This window comes from Liolophura sinensis, chromosome 12, assembly GCF_032854445.1.
Source record: "Liolophura sinensis isolate JHLJ2023 chromosome 12, CUHK_Ljap_v2, whole genome shotgun sequence".
NCBI classification, from domain to species: Eukaryota; Metazoa; Mollusca; class Polyplacophora; order Chitonida; family Chitonidae; genus Liolophura; species Liolophura sinensis.
Genome location: NC_088306.1, coordinates 14129399 through 14155490, shown reverse-complemented (window position 1 = coordinate 14155490; position 26092 = coordinate 14129399). Strand labels below are relative to the sequence as shown.

Sequence of the window (26092 nt, the reverse complement as noted above, 5' to 3'; positions counted from 1 at the left end):
AAGAATGTAAAAATGGTACTTGTTGCTGCTTCGCTTGATGCTCAGTACTGAGAGGTTCGAGCAAGGAAACAACACTGGTTGGCTTGGTGTCAGTATAATGTGAGTGGGTGAGGCGTCATGTCTGGTTTCGTCAGCATAAACACTTCAGTGGCGGCAGCACTTTGGCAGAGCGCCCTACCTACAAAAGACACATTACATATACACATCTAATGACTCCTCGTCGTCTTATAACTGACATATTGCAAAGTACGACGCTAAACCCCAAGCATACATACATACAAAATCTATACATTGGAGATCGAGGTCAGATTGACATCCAGTTCGAACACTCAGGACCAAAATTCAAATCGTAACAGGATGTTTTATTTGACGCTGACTTCTGAGGAGTCACAACAGGTGTTCAACAGCTACAGGGTGATGGCATTTTCCTCTTATTCAACAAAATTATTGGTCCACAAAGGCACGAAGGAAAATAGTATAGATTTCAAGAAAATATGTGATTAAAGATGGAGAAAATATGAAAATTATATTTAGTTCTGATGAAAAAGGGTGAAAAGTTGAAAATATTCAGTACTGCTTTCGATTTTTCTGTCAAGGAAAAGACCTCTAAAAATGAAGGTACCTATCACCACATAGACCACTTAAAACAATGAATGAATATACTTTCATTTCTTTAAAGGCGTTCAGACTTTTGAATTCTAAGGTGGGCTTTATGGACCACATTATCGGAGTTTAGGAAGTCTGACGTCACAGGAAGTTTTTCCAAGTATAATCATGACATTGAATGTTGGAGTAACCCTGTTTACCCATGAGTAAAAGATTACAAAGTACTGTAAGTATGATGTTTGGGGTTGCCATATAGACAGTTGTACACTGAGTATGATGTTTGGGGTTGATAGTTGTATAGTAAGTATGATGTTTTGGAGTTGAGATGTGGACAGTTGTACAGTAAGTATGATGTTTAGGGCTCAGATGTGGACAGTTGTACAGTAAGTATGATGTTTGGGGTTGATAGTTGTATAGTAAGTATGATGTTTGGGGTTGATAGTTGTACAGTAAGTATGATGTTTAGGGCTCAGATGTTGACAGTTGTACAGTAAGTATGATGTTTGGGGATGATAGTTGTACAGTAAGTATGATGTTTGGAGTTGAGATGTGGACAGTTGTACAGTAAGTATGATGTTTAGGGCTCAGATGTGGACAGTTGTACAGTAAGTATGATGTTTGGGGTTGATAGTTGTATCGTAATTATGATGTTTGGAGTTGTCATATGGACAGCTGTACAGTAAACATGATGCTTTGGGGTTGAGATATGAAGAAATGTACAGTAGGTATGATATTTGGGGATGTCATGTGGACAGTTGTATAGTAGGTATGATGTTTGGGGTTGATAGTTGTACAGTAAGTATGATGTTTGGAGTTGAGATATGGACAGTTGTACAGTAAGTATGATGTTTGAGGATGTCATGTGGACTGTTGTACAACAAGCATTATGTTTGGGGTTGTGGACCGAGTTACAGTGGTACCGTCAGTGCATGCAGGATATGTTAGGTTGATATGTACACACTAGTGTAGTTCTTTCCCGAGGAGCTGAAATATTTATGGTTTTGATGATTTCATTGGTATCTCGCGCTATTCTCAGCAATTTACTTTTTTACGATGGGAGAGGTAAGTAGAGTGCCAGAGTAAAACATTGCGGTTCATGAGGCCCCAGACAAACCTCCTAATTTGAAGGCGTATTCCAACTAGCCAAAGCTGGATTTGAACGTCTGACCTCATTGTTCGATGACCGATCGACTGTGGCAATAACTCCTTACGTATATTGCCCTATAATGACGATGGTTCCCTAAATTAGTATACATACATTGCTTAAAAGTTAGGTTAACGGCAATCACCATGGTCTAATGTGTAATTGAAGATACAAAACAAAACGTCGCATTCCCTGTCCAGAGTAAACCCATTACAAGAAGCCCATTTGAAGCGAAGACAATATGTATGAATCTTGTTACATTTAATATCCAGAAGATATTATTTATTTGGTACTCTAAATACAGTTTTAGTGGCACGTTAATGATGTTTGGAAGGATTCCTGATATATCATTCTGATACTGACCTGCAGACAAAATCTTGTACCAAAATACGCATCTTTTTTTAAATCCCGTTTTTTATCCCACACAAATTTAAAATTTGCAGATTCTAAATTTTTTGAAGGCTTTACTGGGGTCTGAGCGTGTAAGAAGAAGACAATTCCATTTTGTGTTAAATTTCATCCCATCCCTCTTTTGAGAATCGCACTATTCTTATTAAACTTCTGATCATAATTCAATGTAATCATGTCCAATAACTTTAAACAAAAATTTACCTGGAAAAAAAACTTACAAGAATAAGTGGTCCATTGCAACCAGATACATGTAGTCTCAAATCTGATCAAAACGTTAGACTTCAAACAAACTTTTAATGCAATGTACTGTGAGAGATAAACTGGTTACAGAAAAGTGGTGGTTAATTGTAAAATATGCAACAAAAATGATGTTAGAAGACTTCATTGAAAGCGAAACAAAGTAAAGACAGATCTGAATGCATTTTCAGATAACATTGGGGTTTTCATTTGTGTTCCACTTCATATGGAGAATACACTCAAGATTCAAGTGCTAGTTTCTTGATGGTGTTTTCTTGCTAGCATCCGTTATACTTATGTATGCTCAAAGCCGACATTAGCTCAGAGCATCAAAGAGAGAAGACCCACTTGGGCCAGGTAAGGGATTGTTTAGCCTGTCTCCTATATTGCTTCTCCCAAAGAGTGATAGGAGTTGCTTTTTCGCCAAGGACAGAAGATAGAGGTTATAAAAAAGTCTTCATTAATCAACCATACAAAGAATCCTCCATAAAACATGCCTTTCATATGTCGTTAGTGAAATCTGTCAAACGTATTGTTTCATATAATATGTTGGTCCTCTCCAACCAGTGACGACGTCTAATCAGGGTCGGGTTGAGTGTGACGACGTCTAACTAGGGCCACTATGGCTATCTGCAGCTTAAAGACAATCCCTATAGTTTACGGTAACCCATTAATGTTCTTGTTCTAAGTATGATCTCTGTTGTGTTTCTCATTGGTTAACGCAATCATGGAAAGAAAAGCAGTCAACACTTTTGTATATGTTGGAAAGACACAAGGTATGTTCTATGGGCGATTGAGTGCATTCTGTTTTCAAATGTGACACACTAGTTTTTGCAGTAATAGCTTGTGACGTTGATTAAAATCGTCACACAACACGCAGGATTGAACAAATACTACAAGGCGAGACATGTATACGCCATACACAGGGCCATTCGGTGTATTGCTGTCCAAGTAAGGGTAATTTGCAATGACTAAATTGGAACCATCCCCACTGAGACTATGTCGATGAAAAATGCTTCTCATGAGCAGCCAGTGTTTAAAACCATAATGAAGAGTCTATGGTAGTGATATATGTGCTTTTTCTGAGAATGTGTTTATTTTATATACCTGCTTGATCATTGTTTTAAGCCATATTCATGAATTCTTCATTTATAAAATTGCAGTTTTACGCCGTACTCATGAATTCTACATTTATGAAATGGCGGTAAAAATTATGGATGGACAAAATGGGCGAGCCGTTCCTTTGACTGACCTTGACATGTTACGGAAGAATGAGTGAGTGTTTGGGGTTTAACGTCGTACTTAACAATTTTTCAGACATATAACGACGAAGAAGTATGTGCATGTAATGTGCCTCCTTGTTGCAGAACGGATTTCCACCTCTCTTTTATCTAGTGTTGCTTCACTGAGACGACTTACCGAATGAAGGCAAGTAAGCCGCTCTGCCCGAGCCATTATACCATTATGGGTCAACCAGTCGTTGCACTATCCCCTTCCCTCTGAACGCCAAGCGAGGAAGTTACAACTTTCTCTTTTACGGCATTATGTGTGACTCTACCCAGGATTGATCCTAGATCTACCGCTCCCGAAGCGAAGTTATACGGAAGAACTCTCCCATGTATATGCCCATGAACAAAGAGGTCTTCAACTAACGGCTGACAGCACAAATGGCCACACAAGCAGAGTTAATCGCTTACTGTCAGCAAGACTCACAAAATACAGATTCCCTATCCACGGAGGGGTTTCAACCGGCCTCCTGTTGCTTGAAAGGCATGCGCCTTAAGGATCATTTCAAGGCAATTTTTAGTTACCACGCAGATGTAAAGTCGTATGCCGCAGCACGTCTCTTTCAAAAGTTAACTTTTAAAATGTCAGCTCAACAATTTGTTAGAATCGTAACTTTTGCAATATAGAACAGATGCGTTTTAAATTTTAGCCACTCGGTTGCCGAATTCAGAGTCACGAAAATCAAGGTTGATAGAAAAATACTAGTATGCCAAAGATGCGCCATTAAACCAAAGAAAGTGCGTTATTCGAATCAGACAAATTTGGTCCGTGTTTAAAATTTCAAGTTGTCACCAAGGTCACCAGGGATATGCTGCCGATAAATGAAATAAAGAGAAAAGAAGAAACTTGAAACGGACACTTAAAGACAGCATGATACCTGATCGAGAATAACCCAACACACAATGCAATATTTATTATCACATTAACAGATTCAGAATAAGTAGAATTTTTGAATGAAAAGATGATTTATTATCACCCGTTTTCAACACAATAATCCAACACAAAATGCAAGGAATTCTGAACTATAAAATTACGTCCTAGATACTTAACAACTGACCTGATCACCTACAGAGGTTAATTCCAATCTGTTTAAAATAGATCAAGCTGCAGGCTGCAAGAGCTTGTGAAACTACACTGTTAGGCCTATACTACGACTTCGCATGACGAGAGCATAACTAGGTCTGTACAGAAACAGTGACAGATTAACAGAAAAAAAGAGTCCATCCCTCAGCCTATAGACCGACTTGTTTTCACCCGCGCAAATGCATCTCCATTGTCAACGAGACAGCTTGTTAATAAAGAGATTTCAAAGAACCATATATGGACTAAATAAAAATAAAATACAAAGTACAACATGCAGTCCTGCCTTTTATAGTTGACATCTTTCAATCTCAACATCTTCATTTATCAAGCTAGCGATGCCCGACGTTACGAATAGCATCAACTCGGGGCAAGTCGGTTGTTAATAAAAACATTTTCTCTTACAAAAAAATTTTATTTCACCATGTCAATTGTTTTCTCTTCCAAACTGTTTTTTTTTCTCACCATGTCACTTTTGCGGCTCCGCAGGGCTGATTTCATCCACTGTTAAATCAGTTAAAAATAAACACTGGTAGTCTTTTGAAAATTAAACCCAGACAAGTGACGACAAATCAAAAATTAATACATATTATTATGTAATCAGCAACTCATAACATCGGGAAAAGAGGTACGTCGGTCACGTGTATGTACATCGGGCAACATAACAATAACAGGTACATTAAAGTGATCACAAGTATGTGTATGTGACGTGTATGTAAACGGAGCAACGACACAATAACTGACAGGCATAATAAAGTGATCACATATACGTGTATGGCACGTGTATGTAAACCGTACAACAACGTAATAACTGACAGGCACGATAAAATGATCACACGTACGTGTATGGCACGTATATGTAAACCGAACAACACAACACCTGACAGGCACAATAAAGTGATCACATGAACGTGTATGTCACGTGTATGTAAACGGAGCAACAACTCAATAACTGACAGGCACATTAAAGTGATCGCGGGGCCTCCGTGGCTCTGTTGGTTAGCGCGCTAGCGCAGCGTAATGACCCAGGAGTCTCTCACCAATGCGGTCGCTGTGAGTTCAAGTCCAGCTCATGCTGGCTTCCTCTTCGGCCGTACGTGGGAAGGTGTGATAGCAACCTGCGGATGGTTGTGGGTTTCCCCCGGGCTCTGCCCGGTTTCCACCCACCATAATGCTGGCCGCCGTCGTATAAGTGAAATATTCTTGAGTACGGCGTAAAACACCAATCAAATAAATAAATAAATTGAAGTGATCGCAGGTACGTGTGTTGTCACGTGTATGTAAACCGCGCAACAACACAATAACTGACAGGCACATTAAAGTGGTCACAAATACGTGTATATCACGTGTATGTAAAACGAGCAACAACACAATAACTGACAGGCACAATGAAATGATGACAGGATTTATTGTCATAAGACCTATGCTTAAAAACAACGTGTTAAATGCTGATATCAGACTTGTCGAAATGCAAAACTTTACGCCCTGATTGTTCCCAGCTTTAACGGAAGAAACCGAACTAAAACCGAACACCTGATCGTCTTGCAGGAGTTATGTCGGCTATGGTGACCTGTCTCAATGGACTCCACGGTAAATTCCTGGTAATGTGTCATGTCGCGGCTGCCATAGTTAAGCTGAATACGTGGCCTCTATATCCGCCTTGGCTATATAAGTATGATTGACAGTACTAGATAACCGGTATAGCACATGCTGGTCTCTACAAAAGCGGTCGTATTTTCCTATCCTAGTAGAGGTGGTAGATCAGACGACTTTCTGGACCTAGGCATCAGCAGAAAACTTTAGACCCGATCTGATATGATAGGGGGCTAGACTGAGCGTTTGGCGCGACAGAAAGGTGACAACGAAAGAATGTAATACACAATACTATATTACAGGTAAGAACGATATTTTTCCACATTTTCAGGTTATATTAAAGAGTCCTAATTAAGCGAGTTGTATATTGGGTCCTGTCCAGAGACGAACATACAGGTCTTGGCATGTAAAATCAAGAGTTCGAATCCAGCTAGTGACGCTGGTTCAGTTGTGGCTTTTGTCAGAAGGGGTCTAATAGAAGTTTTAAGCCTGGTTTCTTCCAGTCATTAGTCAGATCGCCAACCCTTAGTGAAATAGTCTTGAATATGGCCTGTTTCAAGTATAACTCTTTCTCTTACTCATTGATAGATTTAATAAGATATCAGACGTATGTTATAACAAAATATCTGTCGACGATATATATATTTCAGAATTAGTTGGGCCATCGTTGTCGACAGATATTTTGTTATAACATACGTCTGATATCTTATTAAATCTATCAATGAGTAAGAGAAAGACTGGTATTTTACGCTGTACTCAAGAACATCTCATAACTTCGACCAGCATAATGTTTGGGGAAAATTAGGGGCTGTGTTATGTAAATTGATTTAATAGTGCTTTAGATTGCCATTACTTTTATTTGAATTCATCTAAATTTTTCTCAAACATCTAAACAATATAAAAGAATGAAAGAATGGTGTGATTTAAATACTGAATCAATATGTAGAGTATATAACGTAAAGCCTGTTTTAACTCATGTTTTCATATCTTTGTTTTAGGACGGAAGAAAGTGTTAAAACATGTGGGCGGTCACCATATCTGTGTTGATATCACTACTTTCAATGACTGAAGCTCAGAACGGTGAATCTCTTCCAAAATGTGAGGATAAGCTCAAATGTAGAATCCTTCCCGCTTCATTTTACCATGTACACGGAAACAAGGTGCCCGTGGCCATAAGTGAGGGAGCCTTATTTAAAAACAACACGTCACGTGACTGTTGGGTTGACATGGGGGACGCTTTGTCGTTGTGCTACCCGGAAGGACCTGGGGATACAATAAACCACATCGCGCTAGTTTTGAAATGCATGAGGCGTCAAAGAGTGGCTTTTGAAGGGCCTAATTTGATTGGTTACACGAAAAGCGTCCTACAAGTTCAAATTCACAACTGCAAGGTCGGTATAGACGACATGAACTGGCTGGGACAAATGTACGATTTAAGGGTCATAACAGGAATTAATACGGAGTTGTTGCCCACGGGCCGTGGCATGGACTTGAACCAGACATTTCCAGGCCTGAAGAAAGTCGTTTCCTTGTATTTGACCAATACAAACAGTACTAACAGGATAGAAACGTTATTTCCTCGACCAGATGTTTTCATGTCGATGGCAGAAGTCGCATTCCACAACATGTCAATCCACAGACTCCCATCTGATTTTTCTTCCAGGATGCCCCGCCTTCAGACTTTAGATCTGGCGCAGAATTTCTTAACGGAGCCACCACCACAGTTTCCGTGGTTTCAGGATTCGATGGAGCTACCTCGAAATCTGTCTCGCACGAATATTTTCAACACAAAGTACACAACTGCAGTAGGCATCAACGTAGCACCAAATCTGTTTCGAAGGTCTTTTCATCTGGAACATAACCCCCTTCGAAATCTACACGGTCGAAGATTCCATGGCTGGATTCAGTTGCTTTCCTTGCGGGACACTGGTCTTGTAGACATCGACGATGACACATTAGCTAACGTCACTGGATTACAAAAACTGGACCTAAGCATGAACAATCTGACAATGATTCGTCCCGAAATACTCAATCACAACGGTTTGAAGGAAGTCCGAGAGATCAATTTGGCCAAGAATAATTTGATATCTTTAAGCAGGACGACATTTAACAATCTTCCAGAGCTGGAAAGTTTGGTCCTCAATAACAACAAACTGACAGGCATTGAGTCAGCAACGTTTCAAGCTTTGTTAAAACTAGAAAAACTACATTTGGAAAACAACTTACTGGAGGATGTGTCATCCGACAGCTTTCCAAAGGACACAGTCGCCTTAAACGAAGTCGTCCTGAGTCACAATCCCTTGAGGGAAATTCCGTTAGATGTCTTCACTACAAATATTGCTAAAGTCGATTTAACAGGTTGCCAGATTTCGCTGGAAACGTTAAACGAAACACTCGCCCAAGTTCCGAAGGAGATCTTTTTGTCTGGGGTTGGAGACAGGTCTTCGTTTATATCTGCGGACCGCGAAAGCACTCATCGATTTAAGAGAACCAAGCCATATAAGAAGTTCATCAACTTGAAAGACAATGGAATCACCAGTATACCGATGTTTGATATGGAACAGTATCGTTTACTTCTTGTTTATTATCATCTTGATGTGAGAGAGAATCCCATTGAGTGTTCTTGTCATTTGTCACCTTTCATCTACTACGTGAGCTCTGAACGCTCGAAAGGTAATTTCGACGGCACTGAATACCTGTTTAAGGAGATCCGCTGTACCAGTCCACCTGAGCACGAAGGTAAACTTGTACTTGATTTAAACCCTAGCGATCTCACGTGTCCGACAAATTCGACCAAGTGCCCTAGTGGATGCAAGTGTTATACCTTCTATAACAGGAGTGATCTCATGCTGGATTGCTCACGAGGCCTGCACACGTCATTTCCAAACGAGATTCCCTCGGATACAATCAAAATTAGACTAAACAACAACAACGTCACTACTCTCGGAAGAATAGAATATCGAAATAGATTGATAGAACTGGATTTGTCGTACAACCAAATTTCCTCGATAACAGACGAGTTCTTTGAAATGATGCCAAATTTGCGGTTCCTTAACCTAAAGCACAACCTCCTCACTTCACTGCCACGCGGGATACAATCACTGAAACTTACGCATGCGCAGCTAACAGACAATCATATTCGATGCGACTGTAAGACGGCGTGGATGAAACAATGGTTGGTGGCGAAGAGAGAGACCATCGAAGAATGGAGCAATTTAACATGTGCTGTAACAGAAGATAAACTCTTTAAGATCGTCGAAGTCCCTGACGAAGACTTCACCTGTCCGAAGAATACTGACTGGAAGCGAGATATAACTCTGTATATTTGCTTCGTGACTGCTGTAGCACTTGTCTTAGCTGCAGTACTCTATCGCTTCAGACTGGAAATAAAAGCCTTGCTTTTTGTCAGATTCAATTTGCGCTTCTTAAGACATAAGGGTCTGGCTCACGAAGCCAAAGCGATTGACCTATTTGTAATAGCCGCTTCAAATGACTGGGAATGGGCACGAGAGAACGTGATTGAACCCTTGTGTGATTCTCATTTGCTTACGTCTCTGGCTTTACATTTGGAGGATTTCTACGTCGGTCTGTCGTTCCATGACAATATCGAGCTGTTAACAAACAATTCAACCAAAATCGTCATTGTTTTGTCGGCTCAGTTTTTTGAGGATGAGCTGTGTGTGATTGGGTTAGAGCGAGCGATGCAATTGTCTCTCTCTCAACGTACCAGCAGAATTGTGATATTGAAAAGACCGTCCTTCAACTGCAGTCTGATAAAAGGTGCATCACTTCGTCGTTTTCTTCGCGCTCAATCCTCTATCAAGGACACTGACAAGCTTTTGAGAGACAAGCTAATCTATTCTACGGCTGCTCGGTCATTCGATGAAGACACGGAACATGGTAGACTCGCACCTTGGCAGAGGCGCGTAGCAAAATCAATCCCGCAGGTAAACCATCAGTGCTGCTACGACGTGTACGTTGCCTGTGGTGACGCGCACTCGAACTGGGTGGCCAATCACGTGACTGCAAAACTCGAGGTAAACGATTGGATAACGTGTGTACCCGACCGCGACTTCCTGCCTGGAGAACCCTTGGACGCCCTGATTGTAGCGTCACTACAAAAATCGCGCTACGTCCTCATGGTGCTTTCCGAGCAGTTCGCACAAGACGACGTTTGCATGTTTGTGTTTCGCGCTGCACATAGAATATCGGTGAACGAACGCCGGAATTTTCTCATTGTTCTTCTTTCAGAGGGTACAAACATAATGGACCTTCCGGAAGACATTCAAACGTACTTGCTCACTCATGCATATTTACGCCAAAGCGATGCTGATTGGTGGCAAAAGTTGACCGTTGCTATGGTGAGAGGACCCGATAGTGCCGTCCATAATTCTTTAGGCCCAGTGCCAGATGTTATTAATATAAGCAAAATTGCAACCGACGTTTGACAGGTTAGTATACAGCAGGATTTCAGAATGTACCATTTTATGCGTTACTGTAATGCCGCCACTATCGACAAGGCGCTGTGAGCACCGAGCTTGTTTCTTGAGATACATTTTTACCTCATATATGTGACCCAAACGCTTCTCGGAGTTGTAAACATTCAGTTGTGCCTCGCACAATTTAATTGTATATTACCGAGAATTAACATGAAAAATTGGGTCAAAGAGGTATTTTGTTATTAAAATATCTACATTTAAATATAGTTATGTACATTGTAAATCCGTCATTAATGTCATTGAAAGTCTGATTTCAGAGAGTGTAAAGAATTATTTGCGTTGCAATGTTTTATTAACAAAGAAACGTACGTTATTGATACATTTAGTCGATAATTTATGCATAAAAGTTTTTCATATCATTACCATTTAGTGTACAACAGTTCACTACGGAGAATTCACACGACACGTTGTCTCAAAGATGTATTTTGTTATTAAAATATCTATTTTTAGACTTACTGGAGTACATTGTACGTTGTAAATCTGTCATGTATGCTGGTAAAAGTTTTGTTTCAGAGAGAGCCTGATCGAGTTATTTGCCTTGCAGTGTTTTATAAACAAAAGTTGTTGGTGCATTTAATATGTCATTTATTCATGAAAGACTTTCGTATCATTTGGTGAACAATAGTTTATATCTTTTACATGAATAAAAGTCACGATTGTTTTCTTCATATCATTTAAATGATTACTGATTTTCCCATGAGACATCATTTTTCTCCACATCACGGATAAATAATAAAAAAAATTAAATCGTCATTTTTATTTTTCAAAACAAGCTGGATTCATGTTCCTATAAATTATAAATTATATACAAGGAATCCTCATCGGTTTTCTAACAAATCCCGTCGAGTTTTTCTAGACATTCTGGCTAGTTTTCCAGACCCCGTATCTATACGAATGTCATTAATGAATGGCGATTGTTTTCAAAGGAAATTTAAAGGATTTTTTCCCCAAGAGGTTGTGACTAAATTGTCAAGCAATGACTTCTCAAAAAAATTAAGATCACTGATTTGCCAGTATATGGCGATGAGGATCTTTACGATTTATGATTTAGTTCACAGTTTGGATGAGTGTCCAAGGAAATTAGTGATTGATTCAATACTTACTTGCATCTAATACATGCTGGAGATCATCAAATCGGTGTAAGGTTTTATACAGGTGTGTGTATAATACAAACTTTCAGTGGGGGTGAGAGTGTGGAATTTATCTACCAGATTAAGCTTAACATGAAGGAATGAAGGATTTAACGCCATCTTTGTAATATTTCAGCTATATCGTGTCTCACATGCACAATGCATACATATCTTGCCCACCATGGACCCGATTGCACTGCTATGGCCGAAAGATTATAATTTCGGCCTGACAAGCCGCAATCATGGCTCACGCCCTAGTAGGTTCACCCCTTTCACTTTCAGTTTACATTTGAAATGATACAAGTTACCTTCTCTTCATTAGGAGATAAGTTAATTACTAATCTGCTTAATGTCTGAATAGAGTAAAAGAGATGAAAGTTACATTTCCTCTTACACACCTAGAGAATACCAGAAAGACCAATTCAAGCGGCCACTGAAGTGTGGGTCTGCTTGTAACTCAGCAGGAGAGATCATACCGTACGTTGAGGCTTATATGCTTCATATCCGGCATGACACAGAGATGACTTTCACCTCCCGGAAACGACTCATTTACCAGGATGCATTTCGTCACAAACTATGTCCAATTGAAAGCACTCTGAGATAATAGGTATGAAGAACACAACTACGTCTTAAATTGTAGATTTTCATTCGTGCCTTTTCGAAAAGAATGCGGGTCGAGTGTGACTTCCGACAACTGCCCGACAGGAAAGCTTAATACCGGAAATAACGGAATGTGTGTTCAAAGACATTATCTTCTGATGAATTACTCTCCGAACGTATGCGAGATTTCAACGTTTCGTCAGAGTCCATGTTATTTGACAGGAGATAATTTCTACATTACATCTGACAGGAGAGAGACGAAACCTTCAGAAATACTACGGAACCGTATAAATGGCGTGCAGGAAAAAGCGAATTCCGATTTATTTAATTTTGAAATGAATAAATATTTGACTTGTCGTTTTATGGCAACACTAGAGTTTTTTTTTTTTTTTTGAAAATGTCTAAAAAAACATGTTTGCATGCCCCTATTCCATCTCATTTCTTTGCTGAGTTTTCTCTAGTACATGATTGTTTTCTTTTCCTTTTCAATTTTCATATTTTTGTTTTTGCAGTTTATGAAGGAGAACTGAACTAAAAGCGAATACGGTTACGTGATAATATATTTGTTTATTTATTTCATTGATGTTTTACACCCCACTCAAGAATATTTCCCTTACACGACGGTGAGCAGCATTATGGTGGGGAGGAACCGGAAAGAGCCCGGGGGGCAACCCACGACCATCAGCAGGCTGCTGCGAGACCTTCCCACGTACGGTCAGAGAGGAAGTCAGCATGAACTGGACTTGAATTCACAGCGACCGCATTAGTGAGAGGCTCATGGAGGCCCCATGCACGTGATAATATCAGATAAGATTTTTGATAATAGCAATCTCGCTAATAGCTTGCCTGATTAGATATTCCATAATATTACTCCAAAGTTGATATACTATTAAATCAGCTCAGGGTATACACATTTGACAATACCTTTTGACTAGGGTGGATGTGCGATAGTATCAGCCCAGCTGACATATATACAGGGTAGAGATGTGTTCATACCAGTACATAGTGGATTTTTATAGAGATTACCATAACAATCTGTGATCCGAGATCCGCGAGTTGTCTGAGGCCGGCCTGTCGCATCGACCTCAGACAAGGAGAGCTGCTACAACATCGCGGAAAAAGCACATTTATGGTACTCTGTTTATCATATACCTTTATTGCGTAATAAGTTGTCAAAATGCAAACAGGTTTTCATCAATCAGTAATCCAACTTGCTACAACTAGAGAACCGACAAAATGTAGTTCATCTATAAATGAGCACAATTTCTTCAGCTCGAAGATGATTATGTTCTTTAACTATTTATTTCATTAGTTTTAATTTCAAACAACTTAAAATAAATCAGCATAATGAATATTCACGAGCTTAGACTATTACAAGGCCGCCACTGCACGACACGTTGTCAAACCCCTACGCCACGGTATCCTCTCACGCTCTGTCGTCACGTGAGAGAGACGTGGATTATGCTAGCAAAGTTTCAACACTCGGTGTGGTTTAAAACCACATCTTGTTTGAAAGGAAGAGCTACAGCATATGATAATGGCTAGACTCGAAAATTTGGTGTTACAACACTGATGGAAAGGCTGCATTTATTGAAAATACCATCCTCGTGCGGCCGTGTAGCCACTGATCTTGTGTGGATGTAGCTACAGTGACTCCACTGGAAAGTTTCGCAGTGAGCAGTGAAAATTGATCAGGACGCACCGGTAGAAATTAATGATGAAACTACTGTATGCTGTCGTGAGTGTGTGAGCGCTGGATATAAGAAGGTCAGTCATATTTTCATTCAGCTGTAATAAATATCGCGATGTCGCGTGGTTAACCATGGTTGATGCGAAGAGCAAGTTAACTTTGGAATTTTAGTCGTGACAGTGAGATAATTTCCCTCAGGCTGTAGAGAACATGTGTGTCGTTCCTTTATCCGCTAAAACAAAGACCACTTAATTTGTTTTCTTTTCCATTGAATGCTGTCACATCAAATCCCGATGTTAGTTCAGGGATTTCCTCGGTAGAGGGCGCTTTGATTGTAAACATTGAAAGTAGGCCCGGTTTTCAGAGGATGCATATACATATGGAAAAGATCTCCCTTCACTGCGCGGGTAGCGACCATATGCGGGTAGCGGGTATATGTGATAGATACATGTAGTTGTACATTTATACAAAACAGTACTGTTGATACATCAGTTAATTCAACACTACACCTAATGTATATATGAGTATTTTATACAAAGTTTTACAAAGTGTGTCGTTTTATTTTTATTAATTTATTTGATTGGTGTTTTAGGCCGTACTAAAGAATATTTTCAACCATACGACATCGACCAACATTATAGACCGTGACTGAATGACGCGTCATCGTGTTTACAATTTCTCGTATATTATGACTTCGTAATAATTCCTGATTAAAACCTTATCCCGTTACTAAGCACGTCAGAAGAAAATGACTGTGGTCGTATGGATATGTTTCCACCCCTTGGCCTAAATAACTAAAATTAAATTAAATGAATTATTTATTTATTTTATTGACATTTTACGCCGTACTCAATAATACTAGTATTTCACTTATACGACAACGGCCAGTATTATGATGGGAGAAATTCGGTCTGGGCGCGGGGAAAATTCATGACTACCCGCAAAGTTGTAAATGATGTCTGTTTCTAACTGACTCAGGCGATAATTTGACCCAGAACTAGCAAAGCTTGCGCAGCCAATAACACAGCGACAATATTAATAGCTCACTCTTCTGACCCAGATAACAGCTGTAAGTTAAATCTTCCTTTTGCGATGGCAGTCCTTCATTAGGTTAAGTCAAGTGGACGAGCAGCCTGTGACACAACACGTAAACACACCCCCTGGGCGCTGAAACCACGACTGACGGTGAGTAATCGCGTAGGCCTATAGACAACTAGGATAAGTGTGCAACACACATAGCCAGCAAACCACACCAGGAAATCTCATGGCAGTGATTGTTATACCTCATGCGTAGATTGATGCCGATACACAACTGATGCACGCTTATTCATTGATACAGCTGAGTACGGTACATGTATTAGACGGCCTGCAAGCGAGAAATGAATAACACGAGACCATTCATTAATGTTTAACCAAGGTATCTCAAGAACGGTTGTCAGAGAGAGAAACAATGGTAAGTTTTCAGATCTAGTTGAAATCGGGTGTAAATTCTCCCACTGACATCTCTTTGGTGCCCCAATTAAAATCCTGCTTGTGTAAACACTTCCTTTGGTCGATATATTTCTCTGCAAGAATGTTTAGCGGCGACGGAGAGCTCAGCGTGAGGACCGCGTTGTTGTTGTTGTGGGATGGTGTACCACTTGAACTTAAAACATATTTTTAAATGCGCATGCGTCGCTGCCTGTGATCGTACACCGGTCTTGTTTCTGATCAATTAGGAATTCCCTGCATGTGTTTGATACGACATGAGCAAAAGGTATGCTTACGGAAGTTGAATGAGGGCATCTCCACCCGCGGGGCGAAATTTCCTTCCAGTTATACAACTGGGAAGGGGTTGGAGTTGGGAAGGAGGGTAAATAAACCTCGCAGGTCTTTGCATAAGCTGTCTAGTACAGTACGGCATTTTAAACCATTTGGTCTGCACACACGTATATGTTTTATATGTCTTTGTATGTCTTTGATCGTATTGTATTTCTTGATGCGAAGGAAGTGGCGTTAATAAACCTAATCATTCATTTTTTTTTATAAGGAGTGAAACCAATCTATTTTCACCTTCTATTTTTGTAGAACAGGAATTATTCCGTATAAACCTTATTAGACATTTTAGAATGTCTCTTTTAGCTTGGACGAAACCTCCAAACATCAAATATAAAAAGTTAGCAACGTGTGAAAGACTGCAGCATAGAGCAGAGAGTGTGACAGTTGGCAAATTGTCCCACCTAACCGTTGAAATCCGACCTGTTTGTCATTTTATCTCAGCTGGAGTTGAGTTCTAACCGTTCGTGTAAATCCATAATATAGTATCAAACCACACGCCTCAATAGTACAATGGCTTAGACAGGATTATTTAAAAAAAAGAATTGCAGCTATGTTAATTGCACTCGATGGGAATGTATTTAAGGTAGTAGTATAACTTGGGTATAGATACCTTGTTACAATGTAAATTACTGCGTCAGTCGTGACGTGCACCACATGAATAGAGGAGAAATGTGGACGGAAAAGCTTTGCATCCGTTTACAGTTTCTAACACCAGTGTTAGAAGCATCTTGAATAAACGCCGGTTTTGCTTTCCCCAAACACTAACGTATGACGTACTAATTTTTATTGGCATTTCTTCGTGGAGTTATGTGATTCTGTGGCATTCTTTTTGTTGATACTGATACCCAGATATAGTACAGGAAGCCATACGTAGCAATCACGTTCACATCTCTTTAAATGCATTCACATTTCTGTTGTCACAGTGAAAATCATTTTTCAACAAGTACAATTCTTTTTTTTGTCTGATCAGCTTTGTGTTTAACGCCGTACTCAAGAATTTTTAAAAGCAACTTTATAAGAATATTAAGGAAGTACATGAAGCCATAATATCGATTGCTATGTATAGCTATCTTTTGTTCAGTGAACAGGGACATTCTTGAGTACGGCGTAAAACACCAATCAAAATAAATTCATTGAACAGGGTGTTTACTCATGCAGTGAACAGTCTGGAGATGTATAGGCCTACACCTGACATAAATAATACGCCTACATTTACTGGTGTTACCTCGGTTATAGGCTACACATACAGGTACAGTATCATATTCATTACAGCGCATTCTCCCCTCTCGGATGCCAGCACTAGACAATTAAGCATTACCTGTGGAGCCAGGGCTTAGATAGTGAACGCATATGCATCAAGTATTAATAGAATGGAAGGTTCACACCGATTTTCTGTGTTTCTGTACATGACTTCCTGCCTCATCACTGTGACTCCAGTCACCTTGGAGTTGTTCAAGATTTGTGTGCAAAACTTGCTAACTGGGTCAGGTGTTCATAGCCAACGTAGATAGCTACGCATTCGCTGTAAGGAGTACGGTACTGTATGTAGACAGACCTGTTGTGTTACTCTGCACCCGTGTCAACTTAACCCACATATCCGGGAGCTTAATCCACTGTTCAAACTTTTTGCCCATCAGCTTTTATGATTGGTCCAGAGTGAAATACAGTACAAGGATCGTGCTGGAGAGCTGTATATAGAGAAGCTAACTTCTTCACATTCTACAGTGGTACATTTACGCCACAATGCACAAAGTAGATGATGAATGGAATACGCGGTCTGCCACAATGTATGTAGTATCTCCTTATTGGTTTATGTTTCCAGCTTTTTGCGGAAGGACGACCTACGTGTTGATGGCGATGCAGATATGTCCAGAATATTTATTTATTTATTTGATGTTTTACGCCGTACTCAAGAATATTTCACTTATACGACGGCGGCCAGCGTTATGGTGGGAGGAAACCAGGCAAAGCCCGGGGGAAACCCACGATCATCCGCAGGTTGCTGCATACCTTCCCTCTTACGTCGGGCGAGGAAGCCAGCATGAGCTGGACTTGAACTCACATCGACCGCATTGGTGAGAGGCTTCTGGGTCATTACATTGTGCTAGCCTAATGATTAACCAACTGAGCCAGGGAGGCCTCTGCCCAGAATAAACCAGCAAATTAGCACATAATAATAAGCTGCCCTGTCAGACTGTTGGTCTGGTAAATATCCAATATATCATTTTCAAAATATGCCAATGACTTAACGAGGGCCTTGAAACCACGCTAAATGCTGCATGGTCGACTTTGATAGGATGTCTCCTCCACCCCTGAAAATCGGAAGCAAGTATTTACGAAAAACGGAGGATTTTTGTCAAAATAAAACAATAACATAAAAAAAACAAAGACAAAAACGACAGAAAAAAAAGACAACAAAAAATGACAATAATGGACCTCCATAAGTAATGCTGAGCTTTACACCGTAGAAATGGTACCCTAAGCAAATAACTGCAAGACGGATATAATCTACAGATTTGTGTTGCTCTCGTTCAGAGTTGTATTATCCATATGCAAGATACGTGTACTGACCGATATCTTGGATTTAAGCGTAAGTAGCGACCTTCGGATTTACCCAGAGGATTCATATGTTATATTAATAATGTAGCTCTAATATGATACAGTTCTATATAATATTCTCTTCAACAGTGGTACTTACTGATGCATTTCTACATATTTATTTCTGAAATTTACACTCAATTATTACACTAAAAAAAATCAATGTTTTAAATTTAACAGAAAGTCGATGTTAGAATGTATTATTATTGGAGTAGATTGTGCTGTTAAATATAACACTGATATTCTGTTCATTAAACCATTTTATTAGACTAACAGCATATGATGTTGAATGTGACACAATATTGTGCTATAATAACAGAATACATTCTAGCGTCACTTAGACAACATACTTTCTGTTAAATTAAACAGAGTAAATTTTGAATGTATATAAGTTCAACCAAGTTCATCAAGGGTGAACAGTGACAGGTACAAGTGCAAAAGCCAACAACACGTGCCTACCTGTATATAGATAGTTACTTGTACGGTTGTTAAGGCGTATGAACATATGGTAGTTACGTGTAATAAACAGGAATATATGGTATTTACGTGTATTGGAACTGAGGGTGCAGTATTTTTGGAAGTTACATGTGAGTGTGCGGATGACATTAGTGCATACGTGTACGGAAACCAGTGGTTATGACAAATGTATTGTATTTGTGTGTAAATAAGCCAGTTGTGTAGGAATGTAAGTATACTTATTTACACGACCTTCCAGTGTGTACCTGTCATATATGATAGATACGTGTACGTATTAAAATGAGTGGTGAATGCATACGAGGTACTTGATGTGTTTATTTAGTTTTTTATGTGATTGGTGGGTAAAACCAGGTGGAATAAGGATATATAGTGCAGTGGCGTATGCGTTTGTGGATCCTAATTTACGTTAGCGTATGTTGTAGGCATGTACTGTATTATACGTGTATGCTTGGGATTTAACGCCGTACTTTACAATTTTTCAATCATATGACGACGTTCAGTCACATGACACACTAATGACTCTTCGTCGTGATATGACTGAAAAATTGATAAGTACGACGTTAAACCCCAAGCATATATGCATAATAAGTACATGTCCACATCACAGGCTTTTTAAAATCGACCAATAGCTGATTTCTCTTCGAATTCATGTTTTCCAGATGGGATAAGTGACGTGACCACGTATGGAACTGAAGCACCTGGGCGGAAATGAATTCGTGACGTCATGGATTGCATTCTTCATGTTAACGGCATTTTGGATTACCAGTGGACGTTCGGAAAGCCTCTGTTTTTCTCTGACGCGTTACAACGTTTCATATAAACGTCCCCACTCCTCATACTCGGGAAAGTCTCTGAAACAGGAAGTTGTTTACATACGTGTGGCTCAGGACAACCTATCAGTGGCGTGCTCTTTTGACCTCTGTGATATTATTTATCCGTCTAAGCAACCCGGAACCGGGGCAGAGCACGTCAATGCTAAGCAATCTTATAAACTGACCTCAATACGTGTTGAATGTCCGGTGGCAAAGTTGGTGAAATTTGAGGCTCTTAACTGTTCTGTTGGATTGATGCCTTTATACGAGGTATCACTCAACCACTGCAAGATCAGAACCACTGATGTCCATAGGCTTCTGGGCCGTTTAAACGCTTCTACGGTTATCTTGAATGAGACGGAAGTAGAACCTCCCAGGTCAAGAGGTATTCACAGGGTCATATCCCGTCACTTGGAAACGTTTGCTGTCGAGAACATTAATTTGAAGGACCGATTTAACGAATTATTCCCGTCAGCAGGCAAATATGAAAACGTGTTAATGTGTAGACTTTCAAATGTTTCACTAGAGCAGCTTCCTGAGAATTTTCTTCAACGATTTCCACATCTTCAGTACTTAAATCTCTCCAGAAATTCCTTCACATCACCACCAAATTTCCCGTGGGACACGGAATCACACACGCACATGCCTTTGCAACTGATGAAAATTCGCAAGAGTTTTCTCGTAGGGTTGCCTGATGACGCCTCACCTATTGTTCTGGTTTTGGACCATAACAACATAACGTCCCTGATCAATTTTACCTTTCGTGGATCTCTAAATGTGTTATCGTTAGTGAAAAACGGTTTAGAATTGATCGGCACCCAGACGTTTATAAATCTGACAGATCTAACATACTTAAATATTAGTGACAATAATTTACGAAGTATTCCCCAGTTTTGTTTAGGGTCTGAGTGCAAATTGCAAACTTTGGATTTACGAAAAAACCTGCTTCAACATATAAATGTCGAAATTTTTCGGACGTTAAAAGAGCTTCGAATTTTGAATATTGCCAACAATAAGCTGAAGAGGATTGAAGAAGACAGTTTTTCTTCTCTACGAAAGCTCAGAACTTTACACCTGGAAAACAATGAGATTACCTTTATTCATCAAGACAGTCTTCCCACGGACAGCGATTATCTTCATGAAATATACTTACAGAACAATCCCTTGATTTATCTACCGGAAGGTGTGATATTCCTAACAGGAATCACTTTAGTCGATTTATCCGGTTGTAACATCACATTTAATTCTCTACTGGATACAATTAATGCTGTTAATATCCATAGTTTTACCTTTATTCTCAATGACGCAGCAGCTACACGAACGGACGACTATGACAAAACTCGAGAAAACTTGCTGAAGCGTCGTCAGGACTACAAGCGCACGATAAATCTATCTGGTAACAATATTTCTTCAATTCCAGCTCCGATTTTAAGTAATGTCAGCGACAGGGATGAGATGGAGATGGAAAGAAAATTCCGCCTGCTTCTCATATATTTCAAATTCGACCTGTCAGAAAATCCACTTTGGTGTGATTGCAAAATGGTGGACTTTTTAAATTACATTTCAGTTCACACTACGCCTTCACAAGACACGTTTTTGGGTGATGAATACTTCTTCACGGAGTGGAAATGCTCTGGTCCAGCGGAATTTTTCAAACAATCTTTATTATCTCAAAAATCCAGCAACCTGTACTGCCAAGCAGTAAATGTCACGTGCCCAGCTAGGTGTCGCTGCTACAGGTACGCGCAAAGTACTCATCGCTTGGTTGATTGTGGGAATTCGCAAAAAGTTACTCTGCCGCAGGATATACCCAAAGAAACGTTGACTTTGCGCTTGAATGACAACAACATAACGGTGCTGACTCCTAGGGACTATTTAAGTCATATAGAAACTTTGAACTTGTCTAATAACAATCTAGAGGAACTTCCCCCTGAAGTATTACGGGCCATGCCAAAGTTACGCCATTTGTATTTAGACCATAACGCGTTACAAACTCTCCCCCGATTAATCACCAAACTGGACAGGATAAGGGAGATAACTCTCAGCAACAACCGGTTTCACTGTGATTGCCACAGTGTGTGGTTGAAGTCATGGTTATTGATCAATGAACACCGTGTGAAGGACGTGAGCGACGTGCTTTGCATAAAATCAGACAGAACCATTTCTGTTATGATTCGCGTGAACGACGCTGACTTTGTTTGCGTTAGAGGAAAAAACATGACGTATTTCCAGGTCTGCATGTCGATAACATCATGTTTCGTCATGGCAGTCATCATAGGTTTCGTATGTTACTGCCTCAGGCTGGAGTTAAGGGCCTTGGTTTATTCGTATTTCATGGTCAGACTATTCGACAGGTCAACGAATCCCGAGAAAGACGAAGTGATCAAAATACTTGTAGCTGTTGCTCAAGAGGATTACGAATTCTGCCAGCAACAACTTCTTCCTATTTTTCAGTCTGATGATCGCTCCAATTTGGTAGTAGTGACATGTAGAGATTTCATTGCTGGTTTATCCCGTGTTCAAAATTTATCCCACATGGTGAAATGTAGCTTTAGAATGGTAGCTGTGGTTACGGAGAAATTCTTGTCGGAGGAAGTGTGTCGTTTGGCATTGGACAAAGGCTTGACAAAAGCGCGCGCAAAGAAACACTTCCTGGTTATTTTCACTGCAGACGTCGCCAACAAGACTAATCTACGGAGTATTAATACACGTCTCGGTCGGTTTTACAAAACACGGCGTTACCAATGTATTGGACAGTCGGATGTGTTAAGGGACAAAAAGTTGAAATATCTTACAAGTGCGAGAGAATGGTCTTCCAACATTGAAGAGTCATCGCCTTGGTGGGATATATGTCTGCAGTCACTTAGTGTTTCGGAAAGTTCACAAAGTTGTCTATATGATGTCTACATCGCATACGACGCCAGCGATTTTCAATGGTCTTTTTATGACCTAAGGTGTAAACTGGAGGCAGACGGTTTCAGTACCAGGCTGTCCGATCTCCATTTCATTCCCGGTGATCCGATTCAAGACAATATGGTTCACGGGGTGTCTAGTTGTCGATACGTGCTTCTCGTATTGTCCACAGCTTTTGTGGCCAACGAATGGCCCCTGTTTTTGTTGAGAATTGCTTACGAAAGGACTTTGAGAGAAAACAATAACAGTCTCATTGTTATCACGACAGAAGATCTCATTCCGTCCAGTATCGAAGACGAAGATTTGTCGTTGTTTCTGAAGACACACGCGTACCTTGAAAGAGGCGATTCTGATTGGTGGATGAAGTTGAGGCGCTCCCTGACAAAAACGAGTCGATCATCAAGCGCATTGGATATGTCAAGGCAGGACCAAAATAGCTCTGCAAACGCACTGACACAATGCCAAGAAAATGTTGTCGTCGAAGAAACGAATCAGCTGTTCAGTACAAAACTTAACAAGCTTAGTGACAGCGTTTGTATGCAAGAGTTGGACCAGATCAAAGAGAACGTCAGCGTAGATGGGTGTTTAACCTGAATGTTCTACTTCATCACTCAGTGAACTAAACTGGTGTGAATTGGAAAAAGGGGAAAACATTATAAGGAAATAGGCATCAATAGAAGACCGTTTAAACTATACAAGAAATTAGACCTACTTCTACCTATTTTAAAACATTTTGAATGATTTACAGTCAAATATGTCGATTGTAGGGTAGCCTTTATGGAACACTTATTGATAAATAAGGTCACACAACGTTCTGTACACCTTTATGCTTAGACCTGAAAAAATTGGACTTTACTGATGCCATATGCACCTTTGCACAATAGAACGAATCTAATATTAAATTCCTGTCTAAGGGCCAGAAAAAACGACGTTATGTCATTAAGGACGTAGCTTCGATATATATCGTTATCAACATGATCCATAAAGCCTACCATGCAATCAAATAATTTGATTGCACTTAACTAAGAAAAATATTTAACACAAAAAGTAAAGTTATTTTCAGATACGGTACAGGTTTCCAATGGTCTTTACATTTATGCTTACTCCATTTTGTATAGTATTTCCCGTTAAGTCTTTCAGAAAACTGTTTTGAGATTAAACAGAAAATGGAAAGGTGATAGACGGAGCATAGTGTCTTGGTAAACTCAGGGAGCGTAACAATCAAACCATGCTTATGTTTCTGTAGTAATGTATTGAATGTTTCTGTAATGATATTATTTATCTCTTGCAAAGTTTATTTTGTCTGTATTATGTTTTTAGGTCGGTATTATAATCCACCGTCATGTTCCCTATCTTTATAACCATGTGACTATACTCGACCGATTTTCTAGAAACTGTGAAATAACTGTGAAATTTTATAACTACTTTGCTATGAAATGAATATATCAGTGACACTATAAATATTAAGTACAAATTTAATAATACATGTTCTGTTAAGAAACATTTTGACTCCTTCATATTTTTGCTCATTTGATTTTTTAGAAGAGTTTTTCTGACGGGCAAAATCAGACCCTGTGTCCATCCCTGCCTTAGCGAGCGAGGATCTGGGGCAAAACTGATTTTAGACTTAACTTTAGGCCATACCTTTACTTCTCTATTTAGTCCAAAAAATCATGTAACATTATGTTAAATACTAACGATACCCCTTGTTGTTGTACTTGGCTTTTGACATTGACATTGGCTTTGGTGTTCTGCTAAAATCTTGAATATTATATTTCATTTGATAAAGATATACGTGTAATAGCTAACACTTTTGCACAATCGAATTTGAATCAGGGGATACACACAACCATATCTACCCTGTGTCGATAGGATCAGGAATTTCCATGGCCACCTTGGTCCCGCCTAGATATATTTTCTCTTATTTATTCGATTTGTGTTTCACACCTACTCATTAACACTGGCATATACAGTCACCTCATATTTGAATCACTGCTTGTGTTAGTTTATGTTTATTTACATCCTCTCCGGCCATAAGTCGGAAGGTCTGTCAGCAACCTGCGGATGTTCGTGGGTTTCCCCCGGGCTCTGCCTGGTTTCCTCCCACCATGATGCTGGTCGCCGTCGTATAAGTGATATGTTCTTGAGTGCGGCGTAAAACACGAATCAAATCAAATCTACTTAATTCATTGGTGTTTTACGCCGTACTCAAGATTATTTCACTTATACGACGGCGGTAAGCATTATGGTGGAAGCAAACCGGGCAGAGCCAGGAGAAAACCCATGACCATCAGCAGGTTGTTGCCAGACCTTCCCACGTACGGCGCACGTATGTAGTCACATAAAATGCAGTCACATCACATGTGTTGTCAAACTAATAGACGCACCAGTTGTACAGTCGGTTAATATTGTACGTACTATATAATTTTATATAATTGAACGTCAGGGACGCCTATTCTTACAAGTGTTATTGTTATAATCTGACTTGAATGTTTGATTGGTTGAACATGGAGAAAGCTGGCTGGAAACTGGATTGCAAATATTTACACGGCATGCTGAACACGGTTTTAGTAGTGAGCGTTTAATTTATCCATCCAAAATCATTTAGTTCAGTTATTTTAAGTGCCAGAAGAATCCCACAAAAAGAAAGGTTTGTTTATTCATATGATTGGTCGTTAATTTAAAGCACTGCTTTTGCGTTTTGCATGGGGATATAGACGATCAGGTTTATCGACAGAGAAATCTAAAGCAGTACTTTTAGGCTAATGGTTCGCGATTATCTCCCTTTGTGCCTGTATGCGTCATACTTTAATTCATTTTACAGGGATATTTTTTGCTAAAATTAGAATAATGTCGTCTGTGTTTAGGTTCCATTAGGTAACATAATTGACGGATTTTCTGAGAAGTATGGCTTATAATAACTAGAAGCTACAGTATGTTAATCCAATTTAACAATCTGCGCAGCATATGTGAACTTCAACAAAACTTAGGTTTGGACATGTATGTAAAGCCGGATTACGTGGTTAATTATAACTCCCGTGTCTACGCCATTAATTGTCATATTTGTGATTAAAAGCGCAAGTGCCCGGCTGTCTGTGGTCTTGCATAGCTAAGCGCACGTGTCCTCTTTGTGACACCTGCAAATGAACCACTTTACCCCATCTCCCTTGACACCCACACCCACCGTACAACCATAA

The 26092-nt window shown here is 39.7% G+C and overlaps 2 protein-coding genes across 4 annotated transcripts; both read left to right on the top strand.

Moving 5' to 3' along the window:
- Positions 1-6465: 6465 nt before the first annotated feature.
- LOC135479087 (protein toll-like) lies at positions 6466-11530 on the top strand. Its single transcript, XM_064758808.1, has 2 exons — positions 6466-6660; positions 7357-11530. The coding sequence occupies exon 2, from the start codon at positions 7378-7380 to the stop codon at positions 10804-10806; it is 3429 nt and encodes a 1142-aa protein (XP_064614878.1). The 5' UTR covers positions 6466-6660; positions 7357-7377; the 3' UTR covers positions 10807-11530.
- A 3857-nt stretch (positions 11531-15387) lies between these two features.
- LOC135479035 (toll-like receptor 7) lies at positions 15388-24924 on the top strand. Of its 3 annotated transcripts, none has more exons than XM_064758747.1 (2): positions 15388-15462; positions 19830-24924. In XM_064758747.1, the coding sequence occupies exon 2, from the start codon at positions 19854-19856 to the stop codon at positions 23487-23489; it is 3636 nt and encodes a 1211-aa protein (XP_064614817.1). In that variant the 5' UTR covers positions 15388-15462; positions 19830-19853; the 3' UTR covers positions 23490-24924. The 3 variants fall into 3 exon arrangements, with proteins under 3 accessions (XP_064614817.1, XP_064614816.1, XP_064614815.1); XM_064758746.1 differs by lacking the exon at positions 15388-15462 and adding an exon at positions 15529-15730; XM_064758745.1 differs by lacking the exon at positions 15388-15462 and adding an exon at positions 18580-18685.
- The last annotated feature ends 1168 nt before the right edge of the window (positions 24925-26092 follow it).